Source organism: Bubalus kerabau, chromosome 16 (assembly GCF_029407905.1).
Source record: "Bubalus kerabau isolate K-KA32 ecotype Philippines breed swamp buffalo chromosome 16, PCC_UOA_SB_1v2, whole genome shotgun sequence".
Taxonomy (NCBI): Eukaryota; Metazoa; Chordata; class Mammalia; order Artiodactyla; family Bovidae; genus Bubalus; species Bubalus kerabau.
The window spans coordinates 48,114,053-48,132,614 of NC_073639.1; the positions used below are offsets into that span (position 1 = coordinate 48,114,053).

The window sequence follows — 18,562 nt, forward strand, 5'->3', positions numbered from 1 at the left end:
TTTGATAATTTTCATTCTTACTCTTCAGATTCATTGATTTCTTTCCTTCTTCTATGTCTAATATGTTCTTAATTCCAGTTGGGTTTTTTTATTTTTTATTTTTCAGAGTTGTTCTCAACCTGAGAAGTTCCATTTGAGCTTTTAAAAGTGTACCTTACACTCCAGGTTTTGTCAAATTTATGTTTTCTTCTACTTTATACTTACAGTAGCTATTTGAATATACTTGTCTACTACTTCCCATCAATTCAGTCTTTCCTTTTTCTATTGACGGATTTTTCTTGTAGTTACAAGTCATATGTTCCTGCCTCTTGGTGTGCCAGGTAAGTTTCTGGATGTCAGACACTGTGGGTCCAGAGTAGCTTTTAATCTAGGTTAAGTGACTCTCCACCCTCCCCAAGACAACTCAGTTCTGGGAACTCCCCTTGATGCCCCTGTGCAAAAAGCTGCCTCCAAGTGGCTGGTGGGAACATAAACTGTCTCAGCCTGTGCTAAGCTCCAGGGCTTATTCAGCTCCCTGCTGCCTAGCTCCTCTCAGAGTCTCAGTTTTCTTCCACACACATGCAAATAAGGGCTAAAGCCAAATACTCAAAGAGGGACTCACTGAGGATTTATACAGCCTCCTCCCTGGGAAGCTCCTTCTTACCCAGCACCCTTCACCTGCAAATTCTAGCTACCGAGGTTCCTCAAATGCCAACTCAGAAACCCTCTTCGGTTCAGCAAGACCATGTTCATTCAACTCCCTGACCTGCAGCCTTGACAGTGGCCCCCAGGTAGTAGGCTGGGCAGTCGTAGGGCTGTCCTCATTTTGTCCACCTCCTGCCAGGGATCATAAACCTGCACTTGACATATATCTAAAAACCACTATTTAATAAATGGTAGTTTCTAGCTGTTTAAAGCAAGAGAGTTTATGTGGTTCTTATTATACCACCCTAACAGAAAGCAGAAAGAAGTCTTCACACCTCAAACACAGCTACCACTTTAAAAATGCCTATTTTCTTACAATTTATATACAATAAACATAACCTCCTTAAAGAATTTTCAACAGGGATCATGCTTATCAAATTCTTCAATGTACTGGGACTACTCCTCTGTATGAGACGTTACTTCCTTTGTGTATGTATCATCTAGTGTACTCTGGGCTACCATTTCCCAATGAAATTTTCACTCACTCATTACAACAACTGAGTTTTTCTCCTGTTTATATCTTCTAAAATTTAATAGCCTGGCACTTTTGACTGAAAGGTCTATACCTATCACAATACTGATAAGACTTCCACACTGAGGAGCCATCAATATGTCACAAGTTGTGTTTCCTGGGAGAAGACTTTCCTATATTGTCTACTTAACAACAACAACAAAAAAAGGTTCTCTTTCTAAATTCTATGTGGTGAGACAGTCACTGCAGTGACAGAGTTTCTCTCCCATACATGTCCTTGGAGTGTCAGGGACCTGATATCTGATGGCAGACTCCCCACACTCACCACATTCACCCCATGTCTACAGCATATGACTTCTCTGATGAATCAGGAGCTGCGCCTTCCTGTGGAAGACAGTCCCACATTCACTGCATCCATAGTACTTATCCCCTGTATGGATCCTCTGATGCCTCATAAGGTGTGACTTCCTAGTGAAAGACTTCCCACATTCCTCACATTTATAGGGTCTCTCTCCTGTATGAATTCTCTGATGTATAATGAGCTGTGCCTTCTCAAAGAAAGCTTTTGCACAGTCATTGCATCCATAGGTCTTCTCTCCTGTATGATTTCTCTGATGTTTAATGAGCTGTACTTTCTGAACAAATGCCTTTCCACATTCACTGCATCCATAGGGTTTCTCCCCTGTATGAATTCTCTGGTGCCTAAGAAGCTGTGGCTTCCAGGCAAAAGCTTTCCTACACTCACCACATTCGAAGGGTTTTTCTCCAGTATGGGTTCTCTGATGGTGAATGAGACTTGACTTCTCACTGAAGGTTTTCCCACATTCACTGCATTCATAAGGTTTCTCCCCTGTATGTGTCCTCTGATGGGACACCAGGCTGGACTTCTGGGTGAAGGCTTTCCCACAGGCACTACATTCATAAGGTTTCTCTCCAGTGTGAGTTCTTTGATGTGTCAGGAGCTGTGACTTTCCAAAGAAGGTTTTTCCACATTCAACACATCTATAGGGTCTTTCTCCTAAATGAACCTTTTGATGTTTAATTAGTTCTGACTTCTTAAAGAAGGCTTCCTCACAATTACTGCACTGATAATTCTTCTCTCCCGTATGAGTCATTTGATGTTTAACAAGTTGTGGTTTTCTGATGAAGGCTTCACCACATTCACTGCATTCATAGGGTTTCTCTCCTGTATGGATCCTCTGATGCCTAATGAGGAGTGAGTTCCTGCTGAAGGCTTTTTTACATTCACTACAGGCATATGGCTTCTTCCCTGTATGAACCCTCTGATGAGTAATAAGCTGTGACTTCCAAAAGAAGGCTTTTCCACAATCACTACATCTGTAGGGCTTCTCGCCTGTGTGTGTCCTCTGATGTGTAATGAGCTTTAATTTCTGGGAGAAGACTTTCCCACAGTCACTGCAGCCATAGGGCTTTTCTATCGTATGGGTTATCTGATGTCTTTTAAGCTGTGACTTCCTGCTGAAGGCTTTCCCACAGTCACTGCAGCCATACGGTTTCTCTCCTGTGTGAGTTCTCTGATGTAAAATGAGCAGTGACTTCCTACTGAAAGCTTTCTGACATTCCCCACACCCATATGGTTTTTCTCCTGAATGAGTCCTTTGATGAATAGTGAGCAATGACTTCTGGGAGAAAGCTTTCCCACAGTCCCGGCATCCATAGGGCTTCTCTCCTGTATGAGTTCTTTGATGTATAATGAGCTGTGACTTTTTATTAAAAACCTTGCCACATTCCATGCACAAACAGACTCCTGTGTGTGGTATATGGCTCATAATGAGTCCTGGCTCTTTACTGCTGACTTTTCTACATGTATTGCCATCAGAGTATTTTATTCCACCATAAGTTCTGGCAGGTTTAATACAAAATAATAATTTCCTATTAAGCTCATCAAGTTTCTTTCTTTCACAGTTACTTTTTGGAATAAGAAAATCAAAAGGATCCTTCAGACTTTTTTCACCTGTGCCACATTTATGGGATCTCATTCCTAAATGATCAAAGTTAATGCCTAAATGAAACATTCTCTCAAAGATGTCATATTCATGGCCTCTCTCCAAACTTTTAAGCTTGTCTTGATTATCCTGATGCCACATTTTGAGATTATTATCTAGCCAGACTTTTTCTAAAAAGGAAAAAATGAACCATACTGTGTAAATTTCCCTAATCATTAAGCTTATTGAACAAATCAGAAATGGAGCATGAGCCCAGTCCATAAAAAAAAAATCTCCCACATACAATATCTACTTATTAGGCTTTGAACTTTTTAATAGAAATGAAAACAGATTTTGAAATTACAAATGTTTATAAACACAAACTTTAAAATAAGGAAAGATGAAATATATTCAAGTGATCATGATGAGATAAAAAAGACAAACAATTTCTAATCAAACACTGTGCTCATTCCACAATAACCTACTGATTATCTTCTATATGCCCAGACATTATTAACAGAAATCAGAAAAAGGTAAGTAGGTACTCCCATGAGAGAAGACTGAGTACTTCTGAGTATCACAGTATCAGATGTACTGAGTATCACAGTGCAGAGAAGAGCAAGATTAATACACAGTGCTGAATGTCACACAGGAAGAAACACTGAAGACAATGACAGCAAACACAGGATATCAACTTTCATGTCTGAAAGGTGAGATATGTTAGTTTTCTGTACTATCAGTACATTCAAAAAGCATCCTCATTCAAAATCATCACCCAAATCACTGATATCTGTAATTTCACCATCATGAGAACTGCTTTTTTGGAATTATCTAAGAGTTCTCCAGAGGTCAGCATCAACATCTTTATTAAGGTTTCTGATACTTTAATTGAATCATCATCTATATACTGAATCTGTATATGATGTAAATTACTCAAAACCACAAGTATGCTTTGCATAACATTAGGACAGTTTTCTTTTTTACCATGTAAGTACAGTTATCTGTGATCTCCCTTAATGATCTTTTAAGCTTGTTTACTTTATGATATTCTTTACTAGGAATTGTGAGATAATACTCCCAAGATGAAAAAAATATGGCAAGATCTCAAATATAAAGCAATCACTCCTTTTTTGTAGGATAATTTATCTGGGGAGGGAAAAAGCCTCATCTAACAACTCTAAGATATATCAGAATTTCAGAGGAAGAGCTAACTAGAGCTGTGGATATGGAGGAGAAAAAAAAAAGATTCAACGTTTTGAGCTTCAGTGACTACAAGATGATAACACTGTTCATGGGCATTTTAAAGACTAGAGAGGGATGTTAGATACCATTTATATAAGCTTCTCATATAAGTGTGAGACACTTATATGTCCTACAGACATGTAAGTGTGAGATACTCCTTAAGAGTTTATAAAAAATTGTTTCATGAAATGTAAGAGTAAAGAAAAATAAATTTTAATTCAAATCAAGGAATAAGATTAAGATATATATCCAAATTAATAAGTTAAATGATATAAAACCATACTGAGGTTAAACTGTACCCAAAAAAAATATTAAAGAAATTTTTTAAAAATCTTGGCACTTTGGCAAACACATAGACCATGTTTTACTGGCATCATCCTTGGTAGGGGTACAGGTCTGTTTCCCCACATCTCTGTTTCCATTACACTCTGATTCATTCAGCCTTCATTTCATCCTATTTTTCAGTTGATATTCCCACTTCCAGGCTCATGCCCTCCCAATTCTAGTCTCCACACATCAATCTTAGAAAATGTACTCTAACCTTTTGCTTAAACCTCTTGCTTAAAAACCTTTGATAAATCTGGGCTTTTAACACAGCATACACACCCCTGCATGCCTGGCTCCTTCCAGCCCTCATCTTCCTCTCACAACATTGGGCTCCTCCCTGCCCTCAATGACCCCAAAAGCCTCTCCCTGCCCAGCTGCCAGTATGCCTATTTCATATCATTTTAAGGGCACACTAACACCCTGTTTATTCTCTTCATAGCACTTATCAGATAGGTAATCACCTTACTTCTGTCTCTCCCACTGGAATGTAATGAAGGTAGGGAACAGGTTTGAGTTTTTCACTGATGTACTCCCACTACATAGTACATAACAAGCCCTCAATACAACCCTATTCACTTATCATTAAACTTCTAAAGCAATTCCTTTCTATATAGTTAATCCTGATAATGAACTTTGCATTTTGACACAAATGTATTATGTTCAAACTGAATTATTTTATATTATCTTCTAAATTAAAATTCCCTGGTCCTGCAATGTTATTTCATGACTCATACTTTATCTCAACTCCTCTCATTTCACAAAATAGCAGTGGTTCTAAATTAATGGAGGAATATAAAGTCCATCTTGACAGCTTTTCCAAACTACACATACCCAGTCCTAATCATCCATGTGAATGGTGCTGACATCTGTAATTTGAAGTATTTTCCCAAATAAGCTGAAACACTTACTTAGATGAAAACCTTTGTACTAAAGAAATTATTTGAAAAGTAAGACAGATCCTGTTTTACCTGGCCTCACAACAACCAATTAATGAAATATTTAGTAATTACACAGCATAAATGTCATAGAGAACAGAGAATAATAAGTTAGTTACCATCTTTCTATGTAGGGAAAAAACCTCAAGACCTAATTAGTTAAGAAATTCTAGATAATGTGTGATCATAGCCAGGTTCCTACAATACTGCTCAGTAGGTAGAGATTTCAGAAAAGGCTGGGAGTTAAGAAACACTGTGGAAGTGAAAAAATAGAGCTTAAAGAGGGGGAGGGTATCTAATTGAAAAAGTGTGCACAAAAGCCCACATGCAGAGAAACATATGTGAAAGACACAAGGAAGGAATTACTTCAATTGGAGTCAACTGTGACCTCTGGGCACCGGAAAAAACTTCACAGGTAAGATGCTGCCATACTGTGAGGGTCCTCAACTCAAATGGAGGTAAAATATCACATAGCAAGTCTTAAACCCCCACAGACCATTTGAAGGGATAAACAAGAAGCTTTAGAAGCTAAACATCAAAGGCACCAGAAAGATGCCCTGGATGCTGACCCTGAAGTTCTTATATGCAAGGAGACAAGAAGAATGCTTTTAGGCATTAGACTTCTATCCTCTGTCCATAGACTCACAGTCTACTCTATGTGGGTTTGAAACAGAAATTTGATAAATTAGGGAGAGAAAAGCAAAATAATAAAGGAAATTCAAAGGTAACAGCATCACCTAAAACAGGAAAAAATTATGAATTCTTCAAGAGGAGAAAAGAAGCCTACCTCTGCAGATGGGACCGGGGCAGGAGAGAAGAAAAAGTCAACTGGGGAAACTCAAAGAAGGGTCTGATCAAGAATGCAAGGTCCTAAATGACTGTGCCACTAGAGGCACATTTCATCACCAGCTCCAAAGGGGACACATCCTGATGCGGAGCCCAGGACACAGAGTCCTGAGTCAACTCCAAAGATGGAGAAGCTTTAACCGGAGTTATTTACAAATAACATTTCAAAAGTACCAATCTATCATCAAAAACCTGAGATTTAATTTTCACTGTCTGCCACTAAACTGATTATTTCTCACCTGAGAAGTTTTGACTTAGGATTTCTTCATCTAATAACCATGGCTTTTCTTGCTCCAGCTTGAAGATCATCTCAGGTTTGATAACTTGATAACCTGTCAATTGGAAACACAGAGAGTCCCAATTGCTTGGGCTGAGGGGACTCTTAAATATGAAGACTATTTCACCTCAGAGGCTATAAAACAAAGAAAGCATATAAAAACCTTTCACTTGGGTGTCAAAATCAAAGACTCTTTGACATCTGAAACTTAAATCCAAAGTCAGTAATATCTTAGAGGTATGTGCATATCCAGTTACTGGATATGCACCACTGTACTACATGAGAATGTTCTTACCCAATAAAACTAGATTGCTATAGTTCTCCAACATCACGTCTCTGTACAAGGTCTTCTGAGTAGGATTAAGCAGCTGCCACTCCTCCAATGTGAAATTCACAGCCACATCTTCAAATGATATCTAAAAAAGTACAATCCCTGTTAAATCTGAAGTTATTCTCTTTGCTGAATGTAGGCTTTCTTTTCTACAGTAACAAGTGGCCTGAAAGCTGGACCCATGATCTCCAACTCCTGGAAATGTGCTTTTGTTTAACCCTCACTGCCCCACGTCCTGAATATGGGCTGCATTTATCAACTCACTTCCACTGAATGGAATAGGGTAGAAGTAAGGGATCTCCCTTCCAAGACCAGGTTATAAGAGAACGTGACGTCTACCTTGGGAACCCTCTCCTGCTCTCTTTGGGCAAGTCCAAGGGCCACATGGTGAGGCAGCTCTGTGTACAAGCCTACATGGCAAGGACCAGAGGTCTGCCAACACCCATGTGAGTAAGTGTGAAGGGTGTGACCTTCATACCCCAGCAATTCTCAACACTTTGAAGACAGGGTCGTGTGAGATTCTCCACTAGAACCAAATGGGTGAGCCACTGGCAGATTCCTAACTCACAGAAACTGCGATAAATGTTTAAACTTCAGCCACTGAGGTTTGGGATAATTTTCTCTGCACAGTAAAATGATATCCTAATCTTGCATTATTATACTTTGACAGAAAAAAAAAGAGTTATTAAAATATTCATCATTATGAATTCATAAACTTATCCACCCATCTATCCATAGGATAAGAAGTTGGAATAGGCTGTCTTTAAACAAGCAGTATTTCTCAAAGAAGGTGCCACTGGGATTTGGGAATAATTCTTAGCTGAGCAAGGGCTTCCCCGAGAGCTCAGTGGGTAAAGAATCCACCTGCAATGCAGGAGACACAGGAGATGTGGGTTCAATCCCTGAGTCGAGAAGATTACCTGGAGAAGGAAATGGCAACTGCAGTGGACAGAGGAGCCTGGTGGGCTACAGTCCATGGGGTCACAAAGAGTTGGAGAAGACTGAGCGACTAAACCACTTAGCTGGGCACGTCTGCCCCATGCAGTGCGAGGCCTAAGGGACAGGAATGGTTCTCAGTCACTGTCAGAACTAAAACCACATCTACCTTTCTAGAACACTCTCCTCCCTTTGAACAGTACTGGTCTGAAGTAGGAACTAGCTATCCTTTAGAACGCATGCTTTTTCCCAGCAATTAAGGGGCTTGGAACTATGCCAGGTGCTAGAAATATAAAGATGAGTAGAAAAACATCATATTCTCCTATACTTTTCAGTCTTTTCTGGCCAGAGGCAATAAGGCATTACAGAGGCCATGATACAAGTACATTCAGGGTATGGGGATAAAAGGCAAAGGAACCAGAATATCCAAAACAATTTGGAAACAGAACAGCAACATTGCAGGACTCACGTTACCTGGTTTCAGGACTTCCTATAAATGCACACGATAACAAGGTGGTATCAGTGAGAGGTTACAGATGTTGGTGACCAGAAAAGAATGGAAAGCCCAGAAGTGGACCCCCAGAGGCAACCTCCCTGGCTTTTGAGAGGTGCACATACAATTCCTCGGAGCAGGGAGTTTTCAGCACATGAGCTAAAGTAACTGGATACCCACAAGCAAAAGAACAAACCTTGATACACACTACACCTTACCAAAAAATCAACTCAAAAAGAATCACAGGGCTTCCCTGGTGGCTCAGTGATAAAGAATCTGCCTGCCAATGTAGGAGACACAGGTTCAATCCCTGATCCAGGAAGATTCCACATGCCATGGGGCAGCTAAGCCTGTGTGACACAAATATAAAGCCTGTATTCTAGATCCCAGGAGCTGAAACTACTGAGCCCACATACTGAGACTACTGAAGCCTACCAGCCCTAGGGCTTGTGCTCAGTCATAAGAGAAGCCACCGCAATGAGAGGCCCATGCACCATAACTACAGAGTAGCCCCGACTTACCACAATTAGAAAAAAGCCCGCACGGCAACAAAGACCCAGCATAGCCCAAAACAAATAAACAGATTTTTTTAAAAAAGGAACACAGACCTAAATGTGAAACACAAAACAATGAAATTTCTAGAAGAAAACAAGAGACAACCTGGGTGACTGGATTTTGCAATGAGTTTTTAGATACAACACTGAATACACATGGTCCATTTAAGAAATAATTAATAAAACTGAACTGTTTCAAAATTAGTTTTTTTTCCTCTATGAAAGGCACCATTAAGAGAAAGAAAAGACAAGGCACATACTAGGTGAAAATAGTTGCAAATCACTTATCTGAGAAAGCATGTTAACGGGACTTAACAACACTAAAACTAACATCGTTTAAAAAAAATGGGCAAAAGATCTTACCACAAGCTTCACCAAAAAAGATGTAAGATGGAAAATATATGAAAAAATGTTCAATATTATCTGTCAATAGGGAAATGCAAATTAAAACAATATTGAGTTGCTACTATCCCTAGCCATCCCTATCAGAATGGCTAAAATGAAAAAGTAACAGAACAGAACTGACAAATGACAGTGAGGACGCAGAGCTACAGCAACTCCAGTTCACGCTGTGGGAACACAGGGCAGGGACTCTGGACACTTTCATAGCTTCTCATAAAGTTGAACATACACCTACCCAGCAAGACCATTCGTAGGTATTTACCCAAATAAACTAAAAACTTAGGCTCACCCAAAAACTTATGTTCAAACCTATATGCAGATGAACACAGCCTATTAAGAACTGGAGGCAACCAGGACGTCCTGCACCAGCAAACAGAGAAGCAAACCAGTGTCTCCACACATAGGACCTACTGTATGAAGCCATTCGGCAAATGAAAGGGGACCAACTGGGGCTTCCCTGGTGGATCAACAGTAAGGAATCCTCCTGCTAATGCAGGAGACACAGGTTCAATCCCTGATCCAGGAAGATCCCATATGCCAAGAAGCAATTAAGTTCGTGCACCACAACTATAGAGCCTGTGCTCTAGAGCCTGGAAGCTGCAACTGCTGAAGCCTGTGTGCCTAGAGCCTGTGCTCTGCAACACGAGAAGCCACCACAACAAGAAGTCTTGGCACTGCAACTAGAGAGTAGCCCCCACTTTCCACAACTAGAGAAAAGCCTTGCAGCAATGAAGACCCAGCACAGCTAAAAGAAAAAAAAAAGAACTCTTCCCTGAAATCCATCAGGGAGTTTGCATCTTTTGAAAAAGGGACAAACTACTGAAGAATGAGCAAAAAAGTCAGTATGAAAGGTTATACACTCATGGTTACATTATCTAACATTCTGGCAAAGGCAAGACTATGGAGACAGAGAACAGATCAGTTATTGCCAGAGGTTAGGGATGCAGGAAGGTGACACCCAGGAATTTTGGGAGAGAGAGAACTATCCTGAGTCCTGACTGTGAGGTTAATTACATGAATTTATACATGTTTTAAAACTTATGAGAATTTCGGCTCAGAATTTTTCAGGCTTAACCACAAGCAATTACAAAGGCTCTACCTGACAGGTTGTAGGGCGGGAAGTTGCCCTCCCACCCCAAACCTGACACCCAGCCTTAAGGGCGCCACCAGCTCCAAAGATAACTATCCTGGGCCCCATTACTGAGTGTGCAACTGGCACTGATGGAGTATCTGTGTGCCCCTGCTGGCCTCCACCCCCAGCCGTGATGGAGACTGTGGAGACTGCCACGGTCAGGGTTGGAACACAGAGGCATGTTGGGGACGCTGAGTCTCTCGCCTCATGAGCTACAGCTGACCCCACAGCAAACTTCAAACCCACATAAAACAAGCCCCCCATGGGGGTGACACATTTGGACGAAACCAAGTTCTGTTCCTAACAAGACTGATGTCAGCTGTGTGGATGCTCACCAAAGAGAGTCTGGAATTGCCCCCGTCCGAAGCAAGAGACATGTTCAATCCCTTCTGGATCCAGGACAGGATGCTGTGGAGACTGACACTGTCCCAGGCTGGGCACATATGCGTATGCTGCCATGTTGTCAGAACGGGCCAAAACATTGAGGAAAGCTGTCCCACCTTCCAGATGCTGGACAAGGTGGAAAACACTGCCCCAGGACAGGCTCCTGTTCCAGGATGTACTCAACAGGTGGACCTCGCTGGGCTTCTCATCCCATCTAAAGGGTTTCACTGGACCCTGACACTTTCTTGGGGTCTGCTCTGGCCATCCTCGTGGGTTCCCCCAATGCAAATCACACTCTCAGGCTCCACCTGACCACATTTACTCCCTTTTTGGGTTTTGAATTCACTGCATCTGATCACAGCCCCAGATTTGTTGTGGGGTTCAGTGAGTGTCTTAATTAACAGTTTAAGGAGAGACTTAAGGGGCTGATAAGAGGTCAAGGTAACCCCAGTCTGGAGCACAGAGCCCAGAAAGGCAGCCTGGGACCCAGTGCAGCAGCTCCCACGAGGGCCCTTCTCACTGTGCTGGATGCCTGGAAAGGCTGTCTGCAATCACAGTCCTCCTTTCACAGTCGCTGATACCTCAGACTCTGTGGGAGCCACTGTGAGAGCCTTCCACTCCCTACCACGCCATCCTGAAGACTCAACAAGTGGGAGATAATGTAAAACCATTTTATTTAATTTTTTTTTAATTTTACATTATTTAAAAAATTTACGCCATGCTGTGCAGTATATGGGATCTTAGTAGTTCCCTGACCAGGCATCAAACCTGTGCCCCCTACATTGGGAGCATGATGTCTTAACCCCTGGACTGCCAGGGAAGTGCCCACGTAAAACCATTTTTAAATCTTTTAAAATCTCAGGAGTTTCTGCTAACCAATTCTTAAACATGATCGCTCTACTTAAATTACATAAAAATATCTGCTCCTCTGTGTAGGGACAAAGAGTCTTTCCAGACAGAGTCTGGATAAAAACAGAAGATGATTTCTTTCAAAGTTTTGATTATCATATGGGATACAGTGATGATAACAGAAAAAAGAAAATAAAGCCCAGCACCAGGAGAGGCACAGGGGAGGGAGAAGGATATAAATGATGTTTGTTTTTCAGACTTGCTCCTAGAGCTTTCCCTTTCTTCTGGGGGAAAAAAAAAAAAAAAACAAGAAACAAAAGAAACGACTCCTGTGTTGCTCTGTCTGGATGCAGACTGACACCTTTCTGGCCTTCCTGTCCTGATGGGGCTGCTGGCCAGAAGCACAGGGTGGCCTTGGCCCATGCACTTCCCAGACACCACCGCCTGGGTGCTGTTGCCACCCCATGAGGTGGGAGGTCCTGGACAAACAGTTTGGAACTAAGCACCCCAGGCAGTCCCTCACAAACCAAGGACTGAACTAAATTATTCAGACCAGGCTGATGTCCTGGGAGGCCCACAGAAAGGCCCTGTTTAACCTCACTGCCTGATGAAAATGTATCCTGCTTGGGGACTCTGGGATTGCACTCCCGGTGTGTAGCCCCAGCTATGGGAACCCCACTGTCTCAGCCCCGGCAGGTAGGCATTCCAGCCAGCTTCTACCTGCTTCCAGGGCTGTGCTAAGTGAACCACTGTCCTGTGCCAGATCACAAAAGACTCACAAAGCAACTCCAGAAGCCTCCTGATGGACTGAGACAAGCCTTCCTGATTCAGAAACAGCTAAGACCACCTGGGAGGCAGTCCTCATCACCCTGCTCCAGGGTCTTCCTCAGGGCCCTGTCTGCTGCTGCCCCAGGTTAATTCCCTGGTTCCTGTCTCAGTCCCTCCAAGTCTGACCTGCTCAGGTTCATGATGGGGAGCCTGTTTCTCACTCAGGTCCTGAAAAAATCAAGCGGTGGAACAGAGGAGTCTGGCTCCTGGTTAAAAACCTACATGTGAATCCTCAGGTCTCACCACAAGTCACAAGGGGTTATCTCCAGGCTTCCTGGGTGATGCTGCCCCCACCTCCACCCCCAGACCTGAAGCACAACCTGTGCTCTCCCCAGAGATTCGAGGGGTGAGGGGTGTACTATGTCTACCTGGAACTTCTGGCACAGGCCTTTCTTGGGTACCTCGCTAAAATCCCCTTGTGGTGGCAGGACAGAGTGGGATGGCAGGCAGGGAACCTGAAGACACTGTCCCTACTCTGACCCAGTATCCTGTACTTTCCACTCCCACCTCCTCTTCCCCTCCTTCTAACCCCCAAGTCCATAAACCTGCCGGAACCTTTTGTTCACGGCTCCCAGGCAGTGAGGGCAAGACACCTCTACAACCGTGCTGAGCTATCCACACACGGTCAAGGCACCATTCACTCCTCAGGAAAAGGTAACGGGAAGTTAGCACCTTCATCAGCATCTGGTTCTCACCTGTGCCATCACAGCGATTAGAGGCTTTGATACCATCACCCTGATGCTGCAGTTATCAGCAGCTCAGCCCTCTCAGCTCTGTTGAACTCCTGACTCAGAACACAGCAGGAACAGGGAAAGGCCTACAGTAGTTTAAACAACAGAATTTTTAAAAGAAAGAAAGGGAGGGAGGAAAAGAGTATGGAGGTTAGCTAGGTGGATAGGAATCGCTTTGAAGGGACACTACAGTCCTGTTTCTTGAGTCAACAAAGTCAGGAAGAGGGGGTGGGGAGGGATGAATTCAGAGTCTGGGGTTAGCAGATGCAAGCTATAATATATATATATATATATATATATACACACACACACACATATAGGATAGATAAACCACAAGGCTCTACTGAATAGCACAGAAAACTATATTCAATATCCTGTGATAAACCATAACCGAAAAGAATATGAAAACTATGTGTGTGTATGTGTGTGTGTGCGCATGTGTGTATGCACTTCCCAGGTGGCACTGGTGGTAAAGTGTCCGCCTGCCAATGCAGGAGATGTAAGAGACACAGTTTCGATCCCTGCATCAGGAAGATCCCCTGGAGGAGGGCATGGCAACCCACTCCAGTATTCTTACCTGGAGAATCCCATGGACAAAGGAGACTGGCAAGCAACTGTCCACAGGGTCACAAAGAATCAGACACAACTGAAGCAACTTAGCACACATACATACATACACACACATATATATAAATGTGTAACTGACTCACATTGGTGTATAGAAGAAACTAACACAACACTGTAAATCACCTATACGTAGTAGATCAAAAAAAAGTCAGGAAAAGGAGCTAAAAGCAGACATCTTCCTGTCCAGCTTTTGCCAACAGAAGCCAAAAAACTCCTAGCTAAAATGTACTGAAGGATTCCCTGGTGGCCCAGTGGTAAAGAATCCACCTGCCAACGCAAGAGACATTGGTTTGATCCCTGATCGGGAAAAATCCCACATGCTGCGAAGCAGCTAAGTCCATATGCCCCAACTACTGAGCCTGTGCTCTAGAGCCTGGGAGCCACAACTATGAGTCCATGTGCCGCAACTACTGAAGCCCGCATGCCCCAGATCTTTTTTCTTGTTAACAACCAAATCTTTTCTAAAACGAAGTTAAATAACTCAAGAATGTCTTTCTTACAGACCTGGGAGGTGTCTCTGAAATCATCCAGGAAGACACATCCCTGTCTCCTGTTCTCTGGGAGAACAGCAGCCTGACTGGCCTGACTGGGGCATCCAGTTCCAAGCTGGAAAATTACGTCCCATCATAAAGATATGAGAAGTGTATTTTTCCTTTGGGTGAAGGCAAAAAGCTAATACAGTAGCCACTCCACTTCTCCTCAACAAGAGAAGCTACTGCAATAAGAGACCTGTTCATCACAACTAGAGAGTAGCCCCCACTCTCTGCAACTAGAGAAAAGCCTGTGCAGCAATGAAAACCCAGCACAGCCCAAAATAAATAAATAAATTTTTTTTTAATGTATTGAAATTCCAACTGAGAGAATATTTATGGAGGCCGTTTTAAGGTTTTGTAACAACCAATTCTGCAAGATGATTCAGGTTTTCTTCCCTAAAAGCAGAACAGAAGTAGGGTGTGTGCCCAGGCCTGCTGTCCACTCCCATGTCCTCCACCTACACTGAGGATCCCCGCAAGGAATAGCCCTTGGAAATATGTTCACCCATTCCAGGACATCATTCACCATGCCATCTACATAAACAGTTATCCAAGCATTTTCTTTACATGTAATCATCAGGAAATGTTTGCTTCTGCTAAGTCAGTAATGGTCTGCTTTCTGACAGAGAAAACCACGCAGCTATTCCTGTTTCTCTTTCTATGGCAGCTTTTGGGGACACCTAAGGAAGCTTGCGGCTCAATTCCAACAGTGCAGGGCCTTACCTCTCACATGTCTGTGTCCCAACTTCAAGATTTTTGTATGATTCTATGGTCCACCTTGTATTTCTTTTGACCACCTTCCTTTCCAAGTTTACGTTTTCTCTGGCTATAATTTAAATGTATTTAAACCTTTCCTGTTGGTTGTAGAAATGCCTGGAAGGAAGATGGTGGAGGAGTAGGACGGGGAGAACACTTTCTCCTCCACAAATTCATCAAAAGAACATTTAAACGCCGAGTAAATTCCACAAAACAACTTCTGAATGCCGGCAGAGGACATAAGGCACCCAGAAAAGCAACCCAAGTCTTCAAAAGGAGGAAGGAAAAAATAGAAAAGACAAAAAAAGAGACAAAAGAGGGAGGAACAGAGTTCCGTCCCGGGAAGGGAGTCTTAAAATGAGAGAAGTTTCCAAACACCAGGAAACCTTCTCGCTGCCGAATCTGTGCCGGGCCTTGAAAGCACAAAGGGCAACATAACAGGGAGGAAAAATATATAAACAATTAAAAACCACAGATTACGAGCCCTATGTAACTCCCCCAGTGGAGAAGCAGCACAGACGCCTGCACACGCCACTAGCAAGCGGGGGCTGGGCAGGGAGGCGCGGCGCGGACTGCATCGCTTAGAGTAAGGATCTGGCCTGAATACCCCGAGCGCTATCTGAGCGAAATAATTTGGGCCAGCAAACCAGACTGTGGGATATCTAACCATGCAAAAAGCCAGCCCTAACCTAAGACACCTTCAGGCCCGCACACAGAACAAAGGACTTAACAGAGATAGCCGGCTACAGACCATCCCTCTCCTGTGACAGGCAGCCAGAGCCGGAAGGGGGCATTCGCAGCCCCAGAGAGACATTATCTATAAAACTGTAAGCAGGCTTCTTTGCTAACTAAAACTTCTTGGGGGTCTGGACGGTCAACATCTGCCTGAGAAGGTGCGCCAGTTGTACACCTAGATAACTGAGCGGCGGGGAGGCGATAAGTCACAGCAATCGCGCTTGCCAAACACCTCGTCACCTGAGCTGCTCGGACCTGGGAAGGGCACAAAACGCAGGCCCAACCGAGTCTGCGCCTCTGAGGACTACCGGAGTGCCTGAACCTGAGCAGCTTGGACCTGGGAGGTGCAAGCAGCCCAGGGCCGGCCACAGATGGTTCCCGGCGGAGCAGCCTAGAGCCTGAGCAGTGTGGGCAGGGAGGCTCACGCGCCGTGAGCAGGGGCAGACCCAGTGAGGCACTGCGAGCACACGCCAGTGTTATTTGTTTTCAGCATCCCTCCCTCCCCACAGCGTGACTGAACAAGTGAGCCTAAAAAAAAAAAAGTGTCCTCCACTGTCCCCTTTGTGTCAGGGCAGAAACCAGACACTGAAGAGACCAGCAAACAGAAGAATCTATAACAGAGGGAACCGCCTTGGAAGCTACAGGCAATAGATTAAAACCCTGTGGTTAGTACCGACTATGTAGGAAGGGGCCTATAGATCTTGAGAAATATAAGTCGGACCAAGGAACTAGCCAAAAATGAACTGAACCCACAATACCCACAACAAAACTAGAGAAAGTCCTAAATATATTTTTACTATTTTTATGATCATTCTTTTTTTTTTAATTTTTTAAAGAATTTTAAGTCCTCTATTATTCCTTTAATTTTCACTTTTATAACCTACTATTACTTAGCAAAAAAAAAAAAAAAAAAGACCCTATTTTTTTAAAGCAAACTTCATTTATATATTTTTTTTATAATTTTTTTGACTTTTTTTTTTCTTCTTTTCTTTAACATTGCATTTTTGAAATTCCAAACTCTACTCTAGATTTTTAATTTTAGCTTTTTGGTATTTGTTATCAATTTTGTACCTATATTTTTTTTTATATATAATTTTTGTGACTTTTTTTTCCTCTCTTTCTTTCTCTTCTTTTATATAACATTGTATATCTGAAATTCCAAACTCTACTCTAGATTTTTAATTTATGCTTTTTGGTATTTGTTATCAATTTTGTACCTATACTTTCTTTATAATTTTGCAACTTTGTTTTTGTTTGTTTTTTTCCTCTCTTTCTTTTCCTTCTTCTTTTCTTTAACATTGTATTTTTGAAATTCCAAACTCTACTCTAGATTTTTAATTTCTGCTTTTACGTATTTGTTACCAATTTTGTACCTTTAAGAACCCAATCTTCAGTACTCATTTTTCACTAGGGAGCGAGATTACTGGCTTGACTGCTCTCTCTCCCTCTGGACTCTCCTTTTTCTCCACCAGGTCGCCTGTGTCTCCTAACCCCTCTCTACTCTACCCAACTCTGTGAACTTCTGTGTGTTCCAGACGGTGGAGAACACTTAGGGAACTGATTACTGGCTGGATCTGTCTCCCTCCTTTTCATTCCCCCCTTTTATCCTCCTGGCCATCTCTGTCTCCTTCCTCCTTCTTCTCTTCTCTGTATAACTCCGTGAACATCTCTGAGCAGTCCAGTTGTGGAGTGCACATAAGGAAGTGATTACTGGCTAGCCCACTCTCTCCTCTATTGATTCCACCTCATCTCATTCGGGTCACCTCTAACTCCCTCCTCCCTCTTCTCTTCTCCATGTAACACTGTGAAGCTCTCTGGGTGACCCTCACGGTGGAGAAACTTTTCATCTTTAACGTAGATGTTTTATCAGTGGTGCTGTATAGAAGGAGAAGTTTTGAAACGACTGTAAAAATAGGACCGATAACTGGAAGTAGGAGGCTTAAGTCCAAACCCTGACTCCAGGGAACTCCTGACTCCAGGGAACATTAATTGACAGGAGCTCATCAAACGCCTCCATACCTACACTGAAACCAAGCACCACACAAGGGCCAACAAGTTCCAGGGCAAGACATACCAAGCAAATTCTCCAGCAACAAAGGAACACAGCCCTGAGCTCCAAGATACAGGCTGCCCAAAGTCACCCCAAAACCACAGACATCTCATAACTTATTACTGGACACTTCATTGCACTCCAGAGAGAAGAAATACAGCTCCACCCACCAGAACACCGACACAAGCTTCCCTAACCAAGAAACCTTGACAAGCCACCTGTACAAACCCACACACAGCGAGGAAATGCCACAATAAAGAGAACTCCACAAACTGACAGAATACAGAAAGGACACCCCAAACTCAGCAATTTAAACAAGATGAAGAGACAGAGGAATACCCAGCAGATAAAGGAACAGGATAAATGCCCACCAAACCAAACAAAAAAGGAAGAGATAGGGAATCTACCTGATAAAGAATTCCAAATAATGATAGTGAAATTGATCCAAAATCTTGAAATCAAAATGGAATCACAGATAAATAGCCTGGAGAC

General features: G+C 42.7%; 1 protein-coding gene across 10 annotated transcripts in view; it reads right to left on the reverse strand.

Annotated features, from left to right (window-relative positions):
* Positions 1–371: 371 nt before the first annotated feature.
* ZNF605 (zinc finger protein 605) overlaps positions 372–18,562 on the reverse strand; it is a 30,139-nt gene continuing 11,948 nt past the window's right edge. For 8 of the 10 annotated variants that reach the window (XM_055549447.1, XM_055549445.1, XM_055549453.1 and 5 more), the window contains 4 exons: positions 13,334–13,455; positions 7,025–7,145; positions 6,692–6,784; positions 372–3,293 (listed from right to left, as the gene is read on the reverse strand). In XM_055549447.1, coding sequence (XP_055405422.1) covers positions 1,498–3,293; positions 6,692–6,784; positions 7,025–7,145; positions 13,334–13,369 — 2,046 coding nt within the window. In that variant the 5' untranslated portion in view covers positions 13,370–13,455 and the 3' untranslated portion in view covers positions 372–1,497. Of the gene's footprint in view, positions 3,294–6,691; positions 6,785–7,024; positions 7,146–13,333; positions 13,456–18,477; positions 18,555–18,562 lie in introns of all 10 variants that reach the window. The other 2 variants (XM_055549446.1, XM_055549455.1) reach the window with 2 other exon arrangements.